General features: G+C 42.8%; 1 protein-coding gene across 3 annotated transcripts in view; it reads left to right on the top strand.

Annotated features, from left to right (window-relative positions):
* Nucleotides 1–227: 227 nt before the first annotated feature.
* The window catches only part of far1 (fatty acyl CoA reductase 1), a 23,421-nt gene continuing 5,902 nt past the window's right edge, over nt 228–17,746 (top strand). The window contains exons 1-10 of one of the 3 annotated variants that reach the window (XM_069162628.1): nt 228–354; nt 6,155–6,270; nt 6,849–6,965; nt 7,643–7,818; nt 9,213–9,392; nt 11,216–11,393; nt 11,958–12,002; nt 12,518–12,645; nt 12,752–12,819; nt 15,773–15,944. In XM_069162628.1, coding sequence (XP_069018729.1) covers nt 6,199–6,270; nt 6,849–6,965; nt 7,643–7,818; nt 9,213–9,392; nt 11,216–11,393; nt 11,958–12,002; nt 12,518–12,645; nt 12,752–12,819; nt 15,773–15,944 — 1,136 coding nt within the window. In that variant the 5' untranslated portion in view covers nt 228–354; nt 6,155–6,198. Of the gene's footprint in view, nt 355–747; nt 796–6,154; nt 6,271–6,848; nt 6,966–7,642; nt 7,819–9,212; nt 9,393–11,215; nt 11,394–11,957; nt 12,003–12,517; nt 12,646–12,751; nt 12,820–14,802; nt 14,975–15,772; nt 15,945–17,746 lie in introns of those variants that run through there. The other 2 variants (XM_069162626.1, XM_069162627.1) reach the window with 2 other exon arrangements.

The following is a 17,746-nucleotide window of genomic DNA, read 5'->3' as shown; positions in this document are numbered from 1 at the left end:
AACTCTTTTATCATAGTTATCAGATAGTAAGTCCAAGTCTCCAAAATGTCTTTGTTTTCTAAATGCAAGGAGTTTTTTTTTGTTTTCTAAACACGAAGTGAAACGGGTAGGAGTGAGACCTCCTCTTCGCCCTATCTGCGCCGCATAGCGCTGTCCCCTGACGTCACGACGGTTCATTTTATTCTGCCGGCTTCCTGCTGAGTCTCCACTCTGTCGCTCGTAGCGGTACACGTTACTGCTGCTGCTGCTGCTCCTCCTCCGCCTCCTCCTCCGCCTCCTCCTCCGCTGCCTCATCGCGCACCGCACCACACTACCCAACTTCACGAGCCGGGGCGGAAGGCGTCCACATTCCGGGTACGTACACGCTTTGAATCCAGCTCCACGAGCCTGCGTAATATGGGTTCTCGTCCTCGTGGAAGTAGTTGCCCACCGACTGGCTTGGCTCGGCGCGAGGGGAAGAGATGCGCCAAGAGGAGGGGAAGGACGGAGGGAGGGAGGGAGGGAGGAAAAGAGGGAGGGAGGGAGAGGTGGTTACTGCTCGAGGAAATACGCAGATACGTGGACTAAGTTAGACTTTTCTCTTTTTTTTTTTCCTGGGGGTGGGAGGGGTGTTCAGCGTTCACCTCACCTCAGACGGACGTCACGTCGGCCGCCGACCACGACGCTTCAATGTTTCTTATTCTCCCATCCGGTGTGTTTTAAACACTTCGTAAATACGAGGAAGATGAACTCAACTCCCTCTCTCAGCTCTGGAGACACTTTTATATTTATTTTTTTTCTTCATTTGTCGCTGAGGTGCGTCACTTTTAATTTCCTCCCGGGCTTTTTCATTTTTTATTTATTTATTTATTTATTTATTTTTTTGCGGTAATCACAGTAAACACGACTCGATGTGGGGTTTTTTTTGGTTTTTTTTTAAACGTCGTCCGCTGTGCAACAACAAAAATAAATAAATGGACAGTGAGGGGAGAATCACCGGATACGATGCCTTTAGGGTGGTTTTTGTTGTTGGTTTTTTTTTTTTGCCTCTAGTCTGCTCTGACGTGTTGTGTCTCGTATAACACACCAGTTTTTTTTTACTGCCACTATTTATGCAGATTATGTCAGTAAGCTGTTTGGAGGATGAGGGGGAGGAAATGGTGCCCTCATCAGGTTCATTTATTTCACGTTTTACAAAGATATATTTTTTTTATGCATTGAACTTTTTGGAGGTCAGTTTTTATGTCTCATTAGGACCTTAAAACACACTATATAGATTTAAAAATCCTTGTGAGGTCTGTATAAATTATTGCTCTCCTGTTAATTCCACATGAGTGGGTGGGGGGGGGGGGCTGTAAAAAAACAAGTAAAAAAAAAAAAAATGCTGCACTGTCACAACATTAACCCCACCCTCCCCCGGAGAGGAAGTTGGCATTACGGGCTGCTGTTGCAGACAGATGTGCCTTCAGGTTGTTTGCCGGGGACATATTCGTTCCGTCACCGTGGACACACACCGTTATTATTGAGTCATCAATCGGCATCCTCGACAACGATTGGATGATTCATTGCCAGTAATTTGGATGACCAATTTAATTCATTTAAAAGTGACCATATATGGGCGAGCTGTGGGGGGAACAAGCAGTGGATCTGATTTATCAATCAAACAGACACGCCCCCCCCAAAACACGGCTTTTTAAAGGTCATTTTATAATGAATGAAGGGATTATTTTCACTTTAGCGAAATGACATACAGAGAACTTGTGGAAAATGTTTATTGACCGTTTTTGTTGTTGTTGTTGTTTTTTGTTATGAGAGAAGTTGAATGCAAGTCTATGGAAACCAGCGCTTTCTGGAGCCGACCTCTAGTGGCACTCGCCGGTATTGCAGCTTTAAGGCACTTCAGCATCGGCCTTTTAACGCTAGTTACACATGGATTGCTCTCCCGTCAAAAACCCCTCAATTTGCATCTCTCTCCAGATTGTTAACCTTCAGCCGCAGGTGCTCAATTTAAGCATAAATAAGATGCATTCGATTAATTATTCAGAGCGAAGCGTCGGGGATCAACTTGCTCGCCCGTCCGTCTCAACTTTACGCTACCTCCTTCACGGACGCTCGATCAAAGGGGGAGCTTTAAAATGACAGATTTTTTTTTTTTTTTTTTTTTTTGTGTGTTTATTTTCAGTCTCAAGGACAGGGAGGATGGCAGGTTCTCTTTTTCAGAGGAACACTGAAGAGAAAAAAAGAAAGAAAAAAAAAAAAAACAGGTCGTCTTCTGTCCCAGTTCTTCGTTTATTCGCCGTGACGTGCGAACAAATGCGGCGACTTAAAGAGGGCATCGCCTCGGCGGGGTAGCGAGATCTGTTTTTCATTCTCCATCCTCCTTCTGCTTTGTTGTCGTTCCAGACTGATTTTTGGGCATTTTAAGGCTTCTGTTATAATCAGTTTTTTATTTTTTTTAATTTTTTTACTGATTGTACCTCTCACACGTAGGCGGAAAGTAACCGTAAGTCGGAGACCGAAACGTACGGGGTCGGATCAAAAAGTTCGGTTCCTGTTGCACGCAAAACGGCGATGTGCGCAAAGCAGGAGGAAGCAATAACACAAAACTTCTGGTTTGCTGAAATCAACGGTGAAATCGCACCAGTGGCCACAAAATCACGTGTAACTCGGGCGCTGATGCTAATCGAGAGCCTAAAGTTGGAATACTTCCTCACCGAGGTTATAGTTTTGCGCACAACACAAACAGAGCTTAGAACTTTGTTTGCTCGCCCTTGTAAAACACTTTGTAGGAGGGACGCGGATTTTCGAATATTCGAAAATATAGGCGCGACTTTCTTCCTTATTTCCCCCGTTTTTATTTTAATGCCTCTGCAGTGTTGAAAGAAAAATCGAATAGTTCAGAGCGAATTTGAAATTGTAGTTTTGCTTGAAATACCCATCCCTAGTTTGTAGTAAGACGAGTAGATAGAAACAACAACAACACTAAAAAAACAGAAAACTTCATTTGCTGCGTAACTCAGTCGAATGATACACGTTCCTACAGATCAACAAATGTTGGTTGAAATACGTCTGGTTGAGCCAACTCGAGCAGCATGTTGCAGATGATTGCCGTCACATGTTTTCACTGACGGTGTGTTAAATGCCAGGATGTGCAGGACAGCACACACACGCACACACAGCATGACTTCATACACTTTCTCTGGCCGATCACATGATCGTATGCTCGTACAAATTGAGGCCCAACAAACAGGATCAATGAGGTAACTAGAAACCGGACTCTCTGATGGGTCAAACCGATGGTTAGTTAGTTAGTACATAATATGATATAATTTTCATATTTTAATTCAGGTTGATAATCTAACTGAGCACATATATACTTTTAAATTTTCCTCCTGAACTTGCTGTTAAGCTGCTCAATTCCCAGTTTGTCTGCATGTTAATTTTGAGGAGCTCCGTTTGCAGAGCCGAGCACCTGCAGTATGTTGTTTCAACGACTCCTGCTGCTTTCATGTCAAGTAATTCGCTTAAAAACATGCCGGGGATCCCGACAGACTGTTCTTGACCGGGTGCAGTCCCGTCCAAAAAACAAAAAAAACAATAAAAAAAAACCGACAACAACCAACAAACATGGCCCACTTTGAGCAGCGTTCCTGAAGAACCACTTCACTTAAAAATCTGCTGTTATTTTTTTTTTTTTTTTTATGCCAGCGGCAATGATGCGTTTTATCTCAAGTTATTCTTCAAAAGGCACGACCTTAAGTTTGTGACATCACAAACTTACAGAAGTCCAAACAGCACAGTTGCTGAATACAGACTGCGCTTTTCTCTGTGAACTGAGGGATTGGATACTTGTACAGTATTTATGAAGCCATCTAGACTTGCTTTTATAATATTTATACTAATAAAAACAGTAATTTCAATTTACACAATTTATGGATAATCTGCACAACTAACGAGCAGACAAGAGCATTTGGCAAACGGCTAGTTAACTAGAGCATGTGAGGGGAAACCAGCAGTCTGTTGCAGCTGATATTAAACTTGTGCCCAAGGCTTAGGGTGTGTGTCTTGTTGTTTTCCAAAACTTTGACACTGTGAGCGCAGGGTGGTAACCACATAGCGACCCTTTCAGAAACACACTTCTCCCAAATGACCCGTTGCCTCCGAGACAAAGCAAAACCCAGTGACTGCTTTTGTGCTTTTTATACACTTTGTAGATTTAGGATTACTTTCGGTGCGTCATGATTTCATGGTTTGCACATAAGAGACTGAAACATCCCGAAGAAAGTTTAAAAAAATGTTGTTGTTGTTTTTTTGTTTTTTTTAAATGAAACGCTCCGCAGCCACGACAAGTTTACAGCCGGGAACCAAAAATGCGACAAACGTCTCTTGCGTTCCTTCCCCTCTGTCTACCGGGTAAAACCGTACGTTCACCGGCTGTCTTCTTACTCAGCCGTACAGCTGGAGCCGGCCGCTTGGCAACCGGGACGCGATGCAGCAAACGACTCCTCTGCAGCGTTGGTTCAGCGCCTGAGTCGGTGCAGCCGAGAAGACGTTCGGTCCAACGGCAGCTGCCGAGCCCACGCGGCCACTGTTGTCATAGCAGCAGAAAAATATTCCTTTTTTTTTTTCTTCTTCTTCTTTTTTTTACTCTGAATTGATGTTTAATTAATTATATATATATATAAAATTATTCTGCAGTGTAGAAACAAAAGCTCTGACAGCATTTTCATTTTTTTTTGTTTGTCTACAGACTGTTGGTAGTGACTCATTGTCTTTCTTTCAACACTGCAGTTTTTGGCCGAGCTCTTCACACGATTGGTTAGAAAACGGGAACTGTGAAACACTTTCAAGCAACAGTGAATGTTTAAATGTAAATTCCCTAACTTCACTTCTGCATGGTAAATCAGTGAACACCACGTGGTTGGCCCACAACTGGTTTAACTGTAACTGCATGAGCAGCAATGCTGGCAAAGAAATCTCAAACAAGTTTGGTCACAACTGCGGTTTTTTTTTTGGTATGTTTTCAAGTTTTTAGCAAAACCTACCTGACCAGACTGTCTGGGTTTGTTAAATTCTGGTTTCAGATGACCAGACTGTCCGCGCCTGTAAATGCCTGGTTTCAGATTACCAGACGGTCTTTTCAAAGCCCGTCAACTCTTTCGCAACAGCAGAGAATCAGGATGTGGTTGTACTAGTTGATTGTCAGTATCTGCAGGCCCTGCTTAGGATTAATTTGCCCAGGGTGGAAAACACAGCTTTGTATGTTGTTACAGCAGATACGGGAAAAAAAAAAAAAAAATTAATGCAAAAAAAACAACCTTATTACAATTTTGGTAATTCATGTTTTGGATCTCTACATTTCCAAAGTTTTCTGTTGGCTATATCTGTATTTCAGTGTTTATTTATTTCTGTGGCTATTTGTTAATTGGGTGAGTTTGGTCCTGACCTCCAGTTTGACAACAGTATTCAATTAATGAGTTGGGTGAAACGGACAAAAGCAAAATAAATAATAATATTCGGTCAAAGTTACATGATACCAGTAAGGCTGTGCTAACTGTCTCTTAACTACACACAATGGAAACATTTAGAAATGCATCGATAAGTTATAAATGAAGAAAATGCAAAAATATACAAAAAATGCAGGTATGAAAATGTCCAAAAGGTACTTATGAATATTTTTTTATTTTGTCGGCCATGCAGTTGTCAGTTTTACTGCTGGCAAGCCTCTGACAGGCGATATTTTTTTCAGTTTTTTTGTTGTTGTTGTTTTTGGCAAGACGGTATCTTATTTGTATTTGTAGAATGTTTTTACATAAAAATCAACAACAACCTGCATCTCATAGTAAAACCTCAGAGAAACGATGTTTTCGGGGCCTTTTTGAATAAGGAATGACTTGAATATTTGCTGCTGTGCCTGTTACGTGTGAAGCTGAAGAATTCACTCTATTTAAAAAAAAAAAAACCTTCTCATAAAGCAGGTTTGACAACCTTGAGCAATTCTTTGACTACTACATTTCTGAGGCCGAGACTTCGCTTTCCTTCAATCCAAAGCTGTGACTTTCATTCGATCTGTATTTTACTTCAATTTTAAACTCAAACCCTCCGCATGAGGCAAAACGTCAGCCTTGCAGTCGGTTTTTTCTCTAATTACAATCCACCGGTCTGTCTGGTGCAGGTGGAGGAGTACCGAGGAGCTCGCTGACCAGGACCGCCGACATCATGATGACCATCCCAGAATACTATGCAGGAAAAAATGTGCTGATCTCCGGAGCGACGGGCTTCATGGGAAAGGTACGGTGGTGGTTTAAACAAGCTCGTAGCCAATAGGATACGACTGAACATGCAACTACTTGCGAGTCGCCAGTCGGCAACGCCCTAAAACCTGCCAGGTTTTAGGGCAACCGCTTTCTTTTCTTCTGTTTTTAATTACTGGCTTGTAAGGATAAGCTGGATATAATTTAGTTTTGTCTGAAAACATGAAAGTGACAGTTAGTTATTTTGCTACGCCGCTGAAACGGCAAAAAAACGTAAAGAAACGAGAAGGTCGAGACCAATGATCTCCTCAGTTTTTGTCAATTTCTCACATCTGTTTTTTTCTGGAGCAGTTTTGTCCTTTTTTTTTTTTTAAAGGAGTTTGAGTCTCCTCCAACTAGCAGAAAAAAAACTAAACTATCAGGCATTACTTTCTAAAACACCCTCCTCACCAAACACAGCGGCCTCCTGTTAGATTTTTCACTTATTCGATTCTGTCTGTTCAGATGTTGTCGGCGACGAAGCCTTCGGCTCTTGAACCTCACTCGCTCACTCCAAAGACTACAAATGTTTTTAATTGTTTGTTTTTTTGCTCCTCTTTGTTCATTATTTGAAAGGTGTTGCTGGAGAAGCTGCTGAGGTCCTGCCCAGAAGTCCGAGCCGTCTACGTGATGGTCAGGTCCAAAGCTGGTCACAGCCCTCAGGCCCGCATCGCCGACATGATCAACTGCAAGGTGAGAAAGTGGGACGGGAGTGATGGTGATGATGATGATGATGATGAGCTGGTGGATTGGGTTCAACTTCGGACAGCTCCTGTGGTGGAAACGGCCTGTTTGATGACACTTAAGTGTTAAGATTCGTAAGTTGAAAAAAAAAAAAAATGTGCCTTTGAAATTCTAGAGAAGTGAAATTTTTTTCTGTGGAATTGGAGTTTTGACATTGTTGGAGTCAGCGTCTAAAATTGTTGACGTTGCACTTTTTAAGTGCCTCTGCGTTGGCTTCGCCCTTTCGCCTCAAGCCTTGGTTGTTGCTGCTCGATTCGTACCGTCAAGTCTTTCATGATCAGTGGTTGTCTGTCTCGTATTACCTCAACACAGCTCTTGAGTGTACATTTAAAAACGAGTCCCAAACAGGCCGTTAGCGTTGACTTGACACGTGACCCAAGTTTGCCTTCAGCTCGATGCAGCCGGCTGCCGAAATGAGGCAACTTTTAAGGTTGACGATGGCTTCATCGGGGATGAGGAAGAGTCAACACTTGCTTAGAGTTGGTCACATCAGTGTTGCCGAAGAAGGGGAACTCCCGAAAAGATAACTCCAGTGATTTTGTTTTTGATTTTGTTTTTTTTTATATCTGTTATAGCAAGTTTATCCTCTAACTTCGGCATCTTTTTTTTTTCCCTCCACCTCCCAGCTGTTTGAAAGACTGCAAGACGAGCAGCCGGGCTTCGCGGAGAAGATCGTGGCGGTGAGCAGCGACCTCACCAAGCCGGAGCTGGATCTGAGCAAAGAGGACCAGAGCATCCTGGCTGAAAACGTTAACGTCGTCTTCCACTGCGCCGCCACCGTGCGCTTTAGTGAACCGCTCAAGTGAGTTGATTATTTGTCCTTCGTTTTCTTTTTTTAAATTCAATTCCCCTCTAGCCCATTTCTCCCCGAATGCACTCCCGCTGCATAAACCGGTCGTACGACCGGCCAGTTTCTTTGCGCTGGTCAGTCAAATGAATAACGATCGAAAGACGGCAGAGTTTGTGTTTGCTCGGCTCGGCACCGAAAGCACTGAGGTGTTGACGGACCCGCTGTTGTTTGCAGTACACGGAGACGCACGGCGACGCCTGACAACCCTTCTGACGAACTACCGCCGCTTTAACTCTCCCTCGCGGCCTTTGAAAATATAAAGTTGTTTTCTTTCTACCGAACATTTCTCAAAGATATTCCTGTATTTTCCACAAAAAAAAAATCTTCAACATTTATTTTACAACGGTTACAATTTCGATCCCGCACACGTTCAAAGTTGCAGAAAGAAATTGCCGCATTGGCTTCCTTTCCAAAACCAAATAGGGAAATCTATCGGTTAAGTATGGAGTTTTGGTTAGCCTAGCTTAGCATAAAGACTGGAGGCAGAAGTAAATGGTTAGCCGGGCTCTCTTCAAAGAGAAAAAAATGTGCCCGGTCAGCAACTTGCACCCTCATGAACCAAGGTTGAGGGAGATGGACACCCGCTTCTGAGCCTGGTTCTGTTGGAGGTTTCTTCCTGTTAAAAGGAAGTTTTTACTTCCCATTGTTGGAGGTTTCTTCCTGTTAAGAGGAAGTTTTTACTTCCCATTGTTGGAGGTTTCTTCCTGTTAAAAGGGAGTTTTTACTTCCCATTGTTGGAGGTTTTACTTCCTCTTAAAAGAGAATTTTTCCTTCCCACTGTCAGAGGTTTTTCTTTCTTTTAAAGGGGAGTTTTTGTTTTCCCTCTCAGCTGTCACTCATGTGGGAATTGTTGGGTTCCCTTCTGTTATTTTGTACTAAACGCCTTGAAATAAACTAAACTATAACTAAATTAACCAACGTGTTGTATCTAGTTAGTTTTGAATCCACACACAAACAGTGAATGTAATGCTGAACGTGTTTCACAGCAGGGTGTCCGTTCGCCTGGTGAATCAGTGCAGCTTCACCAGATATCGCGTGTCGTCGCCAGATCCTGTCAGCGACCACAGGTGTTTGGTTTTAGTACCAAAATCTGGCCGAGACTCGGAGCAGCTTGTTGTTTACCGAGACAAGGGTCCATCATGCAAATCCCTCATTTTCAACAAACCCGTAAACTAGTAGGCTCTATTTCCGATATGGAAAGTAGCACGTCTGCCAGCAGTTTCCGCCGGTCTTTATTCAGAGGTAAAATGTATTCGTATGGATCTTCTCACTCGGATGCTGATTTAAAAACATATTCTTGAAACTTTTTTTTATTTGTAGTTAATTTTTTTTTTTTTTACTTTCAGAGATGCAGTGCAGCTGAACGTCCTGGCCACCCAGATGATGCTGGCTCTGGCCCACCGGATGAAGCACCTGGAGATCTTCCTCCACGTCTCCACGGCCTACGCCAACTGCAACCGAGAGCTCATCGAGGAGGTCGTCTACCAGCCGCCCGTCGACTACCGCAAACTCATCGACACCCTGGAGTAAGCCGGTCCTCGATCGCGGCCTCGTTTTGACGTACCCGGATTTCTTTCGACTGCTCGATGCGTTAAAAAAAAAAAAAAAAAAAGCGAGAAGGGAAGGTATTCTCGAGATTAACGTCCGCGATGCGCCGAGCGTGCCGGCTCGGCCCCCCGGTCGTACGGTAAATGGCTGCTTAGTAACGCTCATGTCGTAGAAGCTGCCGGTCTCGGGTGGTTGACGCGGGATTAAACAAAAGCTTTCGAAGTAGAGATTAGCGCGATGATTCAGGAGGGTCGTACGAACGGTGGCGTCGAGCACACGGGGGTTCGTTGGCGTGCGGAGGACAGATTGGTCTTCTGGATTGGCGGAGTCTCTGTAGGTTTTGTATACAGCGGTTGGAAAGTCATCTGAAGGGGAATTTCTTTTTCCATTTGCCTCACCTTTTTGATTCTGGCATTGTTTACAGGTTTTAACGGAGGGTGGCACAGGGTCGACTTTGCTTGCTCCAATTGCCTCATTCAAACGAGGCGTGAGCATGACATTTGAGCCATTGTCTTTTGTCCTTTCCATTTGTTTAAATAAAAGCTCATGGAAATATTGTCGGAGCTGCTGTGTAAACATGTGGCCGGGATTTGGAAGTAATCCATGTGTGGATATGATACAATAACATCGGCTGTATTGACACTAACAACCTGTTGAACATGTCATGAAATGGAATTTTATTGTGCAAAGGCGAGGCTGGTTTTTATTGATGTGAATATATAAATATATATATTATAGTCAACCTGTAATTTCTGCAACGCTCACGAGTTTGAGGGGATTTTTTTTTTGGATAAGTGAGTAATTTCTTTAGATCTTAATCAACATGAAATTTTGCAGCAGATAAATCGACAAACACACGACCCAGCTGGACCGTCACTCTGGACCGTCCTTGCTTCCAATTTTAAGACTTGGAAGAGCGTTGTTAATTCTTTTGGAAACGCTGTCGATAGTTTCCTCTAAACTATCCGTCAAAAAGCACAAATGCGGCGCACGAGAAATATGAATATGTGCAGCTTTAGAATCTATCCAACAATGGAAACGGCTCGTGTAATGCAGCCGAATGTCTCGAGTGCCGTTCGACTCAAACTCCTGCTTTTATAGACGTGTGAGGCTCGAAGGCTCCAGACTGAAATATCTAATCCAATTCCCATTTTCTTTTTACAAAGTGTTTTTTTCGGTCTCCACTATATGAATCCTATCTGACTTTGGTGATGCTCTTACTTTTCGTTATAACGCCGCTAGTAAGGTTGGTGTTTTTGTCTTTTGGTGAAATCTCTCTAACCTGTGTTTACATTTCGAACAGCAAAGATGAATCCCAGTGAGTTTGGTGATCTTGAGTATGTTTTTCGATACTTTTTTGAGTAGAATTGATAGCAGCAATTTATAAAGAAGTCTGATAGTTTATTTACTTATTATTTTCTTAAAGCATGAAAACCAGTGCTCTACTAAGTGGCATACTTTTCTTTGTTTTTACTTTCTCAAAAAAAATATACGTAAAAATTAAGAAAAACATTTGGAAACAATCTAGGTGTAGATAATTTTTCTTTAATGCTTTTGCTATTCAATTGTCAAGCAGAGGCATTGTATCGATCTCGAAGCGTGGACTGTAGTTTCGTCAAAAACGACTACTTAACCAAAATAGTGCCGTGTCAGCGATTATCCCGTAGCATCTTAACTTTGCGTAGATTTATTTTCACAGAATAGAAATCAAGTTTCCTTTGTTCTAATCCGGTGCCGAAGGCGGTTCCGTAGAATCCGTTGCAGCTATAAAGCTAAACCTCGTGTTTCTTTGGGATTCCAGCTGGATGGACGACGGCCTGGTAACTGCGATGACTCCCAGGCTGATCGGAGAGCATCCCAACACGTACACCTTCACCAAGTCCTTGACGGAGTATCTGGTGCAGCAGGAGGCCGGAGACCTCAACGTAGCCATCGTCAGACCCTCCATCGTCGGAGCCAGCTGGAAAGAGCCATTCCCAGTAAGTCTTTTTTTTAAATTTTTTTTTAATGATTATTATTTTAACCTCTAAAGTCAGTGAGAGTATTGCTGTTGATATTTCTTGAAAATGTTTCCAAGCGAGATCAAAGCATACCGAAGACGGACGCATCACAGCGAGGGATCTCTTTTGTTTTCCAGCTTTTCAAACTGAAAGAAAGTCAAGTCTCTGAGCACGGATGTGTTTCTTTAAACGACCTTTTTTCAGATTTCGATTTCCAAACCTCTTTGCCTCCGACACTCGGTCGCTCCGTGCCGCCGATCCGTGAACAAGATGATGCAGGAGTTGGAATGTGAGGAATGTGGAGTAAAGAGACTCTGCACACCTTTTTTTTTTTAATCAGCTAGGCGATCGCTGCAGAAAGTAGCGGGATCGTGGAGTTTCTGGTTTTAAGGAAAGTTCAAGCGATTCTGTGACGGGAGACACGGATTTGATTTAGTTTAAAACTGCAAAACAGAATAAAAAATTTTTTTTTCGATCTATCGGCTAATTGTTTTCAGTGCAAATTTTGACGCTGCTTTGCTCTGACTTTTCTCTTTGTTTCAGGGCTGGATCGACAACTTCAACGGACCGAGTGGGATATTCATTGCGGTAAGTACTGCTACTAGTAATACTTTAAATACTGTCATATAAATAGAGAGTATTGTGCAAAAGTTTTGAGGTGCTTTAGATGTTTCAGGGAGCCATCTGATCTCAAATCACTTAGTGACACCTAATTAGATCTGGAAAAAGGTTGGTTATGTTAAAATGAAGCCGTCTAATTGGGTTAAATTCTTACATCGTACAAACTTGAAATTCTTGAAACGACAGATTGACAGTTCGCTCGATTTTCTCTGTCAGTTCAGACACGAAAAAAAAAGTACGCTAAATGTGTAAAAGTGTCCCTTGAGGATGTAAATATCTGTTGGTCTCGTCATACATCCTGCTGCCTTCTATATTCTTTGGAACCAGCTTTCTCCTCTTCTAATCATAATGTATACAGTCGGTAACCTTGAATTTTCTTTCTTCTATTTTTTTTTTTCTCCCCGTTTTCACCAGCCTCGTATAGGTCTCGGTGTGTAATCTTCATCAGTTGCAATAAAAGTCTTTTCTGCTGCCCCCTGTAGGCCGGTAAGGGAATCCTGCGTACGATGAGAGCATCTAATGATGCCGTGGCCGACCTTGTGCCCGTAGACGTGGTCATTAACGCCACGCTGGCTGCAGCTTGGTACTCCGGATCACAGACGCTCAACAGGTAAAAGAGGCGCAGAACATTTTTTTTCTTTTTTTTTTTCTTCTCTCACGTAATGGTTAAGTTGTAATTTTTAATGTAAAATGCATCTATTCCCTCCATATTGCAGGCCGAAAAACCTCCTGGTGTACAACTGCACAACTGGTGGGATCAACCCGTTTCGCTGGGGGGAAGTCGGTAGGACATTTTTATTTTTATTCATTTTTTATCTTACGTAAACGCAGCCTGTGTAAAAGCCCTTGACAATAGGAGCTTATGTGCTTTTAAAAAGAGGCATCTAATCACATACTCTGATTGTTATCTGATCCGCTGGCTACCACACCTACACCAGGAGCTTTCGTTCCTCCCCTTCATTTTTGGATACACGAGCACTACAGGAGTTTTTCTCAGTTTATCCGACATTTTTGGGACACGTATCACAATCCCGCTTGTCGTCCTTATTTAATAACACTTCATTCAGTCAAAGACATTCACTGAAATAAAACAATACAAAAAAAAAAAATCATTGGTAAAATAGAGCGCTTTGTTTTCAAACATTACGGTTTGGAGTCAAATCTAGTGCTCTTACTGTAAGTGCAATAATTTTGCATCCACAACAATGTTCCCCTCAAAATTTAAAGTGGAGAGCGGCGGCAATTACATGTCGGTTCAAACATCATCTTCAGAAAGTAAACAACCATTGAAATAATTACAGGGAGGCTGAAAGTCTGATGTTGACTTCAAAATGAAAACGTATTTCATGAATGAGTATTTTTTGCTGCCTAAGCAATCACGCCGAAGCTGTTTTTTTTTTCTATGATAACTTGTGCAGTGCAGCTCTGCTTATTTTAGATTTATTACATACAGAGAGTTTCAGACAGGAACTAAATTGGGAAATTATCTCACTATAAGGTCCCGAGCTTCTGATCATATCTGTTTCCTCGTCGCCTCCATTTTGGGGCACATTTTCAAAAGGAACAATACAAGTTTCATACAAATCTTTGAGAATATTATTACATATTGTGTTGCGAAACGTATTAATCCTTTTTAAGCTCCAGTGGGAGTTGCACAAAGTCTGATCAATTGCCAAGGCTACTATAATAACACGCCTACTTCTCCAGTTACATTTTTGGTTTATTAAGTGCAAGGATTTGCGTCAAAGAAGAATACCTTGTGTTAAAGACTGAAATGCTAAATTTAATTTTGGGTATTGGGAGTTCTCTTTGAAGGACTTCTTGTCCATTTTGTGTAACCAGCTATTTCTCTTTGTTAATTTTACACTGTTCACGCAGGAAAGGTTCCACAGGGTTCTGTGTTAGGTCCAATCATTTTCTCGTCTTAGGAAGCACTGCCTAAATTTCTATGCAGATGACACCCTGCTATATTTATCTATGAAGCCAGATGAAACAAATCAGTTCATCAAACTTCAAGTATGTCTTGAAGACATAAAGTCCTGGATGACCAGGAATGTTTCTTACTTTTGTAACCCAGAGAAATTTATTTTATTTGGCCCAAAACAACTCAGGAACTCGTTGAACAAACAATTTGGTTATTGTTTGATGGCTTTGACTCCTGAGTTATTTTTGACACGTCCTATAATTCAAACATAAAGATGAAGTCCCAACGACAGCCTTCTCAGCTTCAGAGGGTTCGAAGTTATTTCTTTTACTTTGTCGACTTTTTACTGTTGGCAAAACGTCGGAAAAATTGGGAAGCATTTTCATGACTCGGGGAAATCGAGTGATATGAAAAATATCATTATAACTACCAGACCGTGTTGTTGGAGATTGTTGTGCCAAAGAACTGCTCAAGTCTTCAGTGAAGCTTCGTAAGTATCGATTTAACTGGTAATTTAGGGATGTAGGTTTATATTTGCCTGCAACATATTGTGGGTTGTTTTCGTTCGGCCTTGCAATAAAATTGAGCGTTGAAGGAACAGATCGGCACAAGGCCGTTAATATCTGGCTTCAGAGAATCGAGGTGAAATACATCAGTTTCACCAGACGAAGCCCTGACTTCTTTTTTTTTTTTTTTTTTTTTTTCCCGGTAGATGTTTTACCAGTTTGGAAGATTTATTTATACAAACCTTTTAGCCAAGAATAAAAAAAACAAAAAGCAATGTGTCAAATCTTCAAACTCTGCTCTCTGATTCCTTGTGTTGAACAACCTTCTGTTTCTTAGAGTACCATGTAATATCCACATTCAAGAGGAACCCCCTTGAGCAGGCCATCCGTCGGCCCAATGTTAATCTCACATCCAATCACCTAATCAATCAGTACTGGATCGCCGTGAGCCACAAGGCTCCGGCCTTCCTCTACGATCTGTACCTGAGGGTGATTGGACGCGAGCCCAGGTAACCTCTACTGTTCTAACCAATGCAAACACCCCCCCACCCCCAACACTCCCCTCCTCCCCCGCCTCACAAACAGACACAACAACATCTCTGTCGCTTTACTCCTGTCACTTTTCTTTCTTTTCTCTCAATAGTAGTAGTAGCCTAACGCCGTAGCTGCGATGTGTTTAGAAGACGCTTGTGTGCGGTTTTGTCGGTGTTGGAAGAATGTATAACCCAGCCGCCCCCGCCCACCACCCCTCCCCTCCCCCTCCTGGACGTCGGAGGTGGTTTACCGATGGGTTCTGCAATCTTTCCATCTTTCTTACTTGCAATGTTAGTTAGTTTCGGTTGGGTTTCCGAAATGTCGGCACTGAGGATCGTCTCGGTCCGGTGTCCTGAACGGACCGAGGCGGGCTTAAGTCCGCCGACGCTTTTGGGGAATTCTGCTCAGGTGTCGGCTCTTTTTTTTTTATTTTATTTTTTCCCCGCAAAAATAAAACCTCTGCTATCTGCTACATTTTCCCCGACCAGTGAGAACCAGTGTTTTTTTGGGGTTTTTTGGCGCTAATGACGGACTAGCAGAGACCGAGCGACGACACAGAGGGGCGGGGGGTGGGGGGGGGTTACGTCCGGGGTCTCCAACCAAGTCGATCGCGATATCGCCGGTAGACCTCCTTAGAGGGGTAAAACGGTCGGAGACCCCCCCCCCCCCACACCCGACCCCTTTGCCTTGTACCAATATGAGAAGGACGGTCTTCTTCATCTCGTCCTCTTCTGTCCTCCTTGTCCCGTCATATGTGTATCCCTCTCCTACAGAGTACCATATAAACATGTCCTTCAAGACCAATCCCTTAGAGCAGGCCTTCAGAAGGCCCAATGTCAATCTGCGCTCCAACCCCTTCGCTTATCAGTACTGGACGACCGTCAGCCACACGCTACCGGCGCTGCTCTATGACGGCTATCTCAGGCTGACGGGCCGCAATCCCCGGTAAGGTTTGCAACAGACCCCACCCACCCCCGCAACCACCACCACCCCTCAACTCTTCTCCCTCCTGCCAGTCAGCAACCAATCCCCCCCCCCTCCCCCTCCCCCACACATTTTCCCACCCTCCCTCGCTGTTTTTTTTTAATTTTTTTTAATTTTATTTTTTCTGGTCGGTTGTCGTGCGGGATGGTGGGAACAACGGATGGGTCAAGGGCAGAAGAAAAACAACAACAAAACAATGTTTGCAGTGTCTTTCCTTGACCTCATGGCATCAGCTGGACTTTGTCAATAAAGACGGCGTGTCATGACGACACCGTTTTGGTTTCTGTCCGAGCATGCGTCCTTCTACGCTTGACTCTTTATTTTTTTTATTTTTTGCGAACGAGCCACGCTGTGAACATGACGTCCATTATTCAGTACCTCCAGGAAATAAATAACACAAGCTCCTCAATATTTGCGGGAGCTTGCAACCTTTTTAAAATTCCAGCGATTTTTTTTTTATTATTATTTTTTTTCCCCGCAAAAAATGGCGTCAACGGAAACTCTGCTGACAGTATTAACGGCATAAAGTACGTCTTTTCAAACAAAAGTCACTTTATTAACAAAAATAACTCCTTCATTTCCAATCATAAAAGTCTGTGCACCGGAGGAAACCGGAAGTGACGGGGTTTGTCGGAAATGTGGCCTTCACAATAAAAGTTTTGAATTATCGACAGAAGTGATTACGTATTACTGTATGCTGAAAAGAATTTATACACGTCAAGTTGTGAGAGAATGCACTTCGGTTTTGTGCGTACAGTAGGTCTATGTGTTGAATTAACATGAATTAAACAGCATCTGAAGCTCTTATTTTGACAGCAGGTGTAGTCGTTGTTTCTATATTAGTTGCAGATTGTCCATTTTGTAAAGCTACGTTAATGTAAAAAAAAAAAAGTTACTTTTAGCCCCTTGTTTTTTTTACAAAATATTGCTACGATGTGCAGCACGATTATTATCACAAAGTGATTACATATTTAGTTAGTTATCTGCTTCAAAAAGTAAAAGACGACATTTTTCTTTCTCTACTTGCAATTTTTTTCAAATTCCAGCAATTTCACGCAAAAAAAAAAAAAAAACGAACTTAAAACTCATTTTTCATCGCAACAATCAAATCCTGGAGGGACTGATTATTCCCCACTTCTCACCCAATCATGGAAAATCTCGAAGGCACCACGGGACGTTTTCGCCGGTGCAGAAAGTTGCGTTCAGTCGTTCTCGCATCCCGCTGAAAACAACGCCGTTGCGTGTTAAATCCATTTGCTGTCCACATTTCTGACTTCTTTGCTCCGGTGCGTTCTCTCGAGCCAGATGGTACTTCAGACGCTAAATGTTTCGCAATACCTCCCCACCCCCCACCCCCCTCCCAAGGGCGAAAAGTTAATCGGCCAAATTTCACACCGCGTCTTGGCTGTCTTGAAATGAACTCGGCTTCGCTAACTCGCGCTGTCGGGGTGGGCGGGGGGCGTGATGTGATCCTAATTGGGTTTGTCGCCAGCTGCGAGTAACGATTGTCCCTGCCTCTGTGTGCTAATCAACCGCGCATGTTTGTCACATCCTTTTGAATCATTCGCCTTCACAGAAGGAATCTGAGTCATCTCCGGCTGCCTCCATCAGTGGGAATGTTTAAAAGGACAAGAAGACATCCAAAATATAACGGGCCTAACAGTTTAGATAGGCCTGTTTTTTTTTGTTTTTTTTACCTCCGAGATCAATTGAAAAGGTCGCAGCCATTCGGTACGAATTGGATTAGTTAGAGAACATTTGTA

This window comes from Embiotoca jacksoni, unplaced genomic scaffold (assembly GCF_022577435.1).
Source record: "Embiotoca jacksoni isolate LCO1_2020_lvr unplaced genomic scaffold, fEmbJac1.0.p SCAF_3, whole genome shotgun sequence".
In the NCBI taxonomy this organism is placed as follows: domain Eukaryota; kingdom Metazoa; phylum Chordata; class Actinopteri; family Embiotocidae; genus Embiotoca; species Embiotoca jacksoni.
This window is presented reverse-complemented; position numbering and strand designations above follow the sequence as displayed.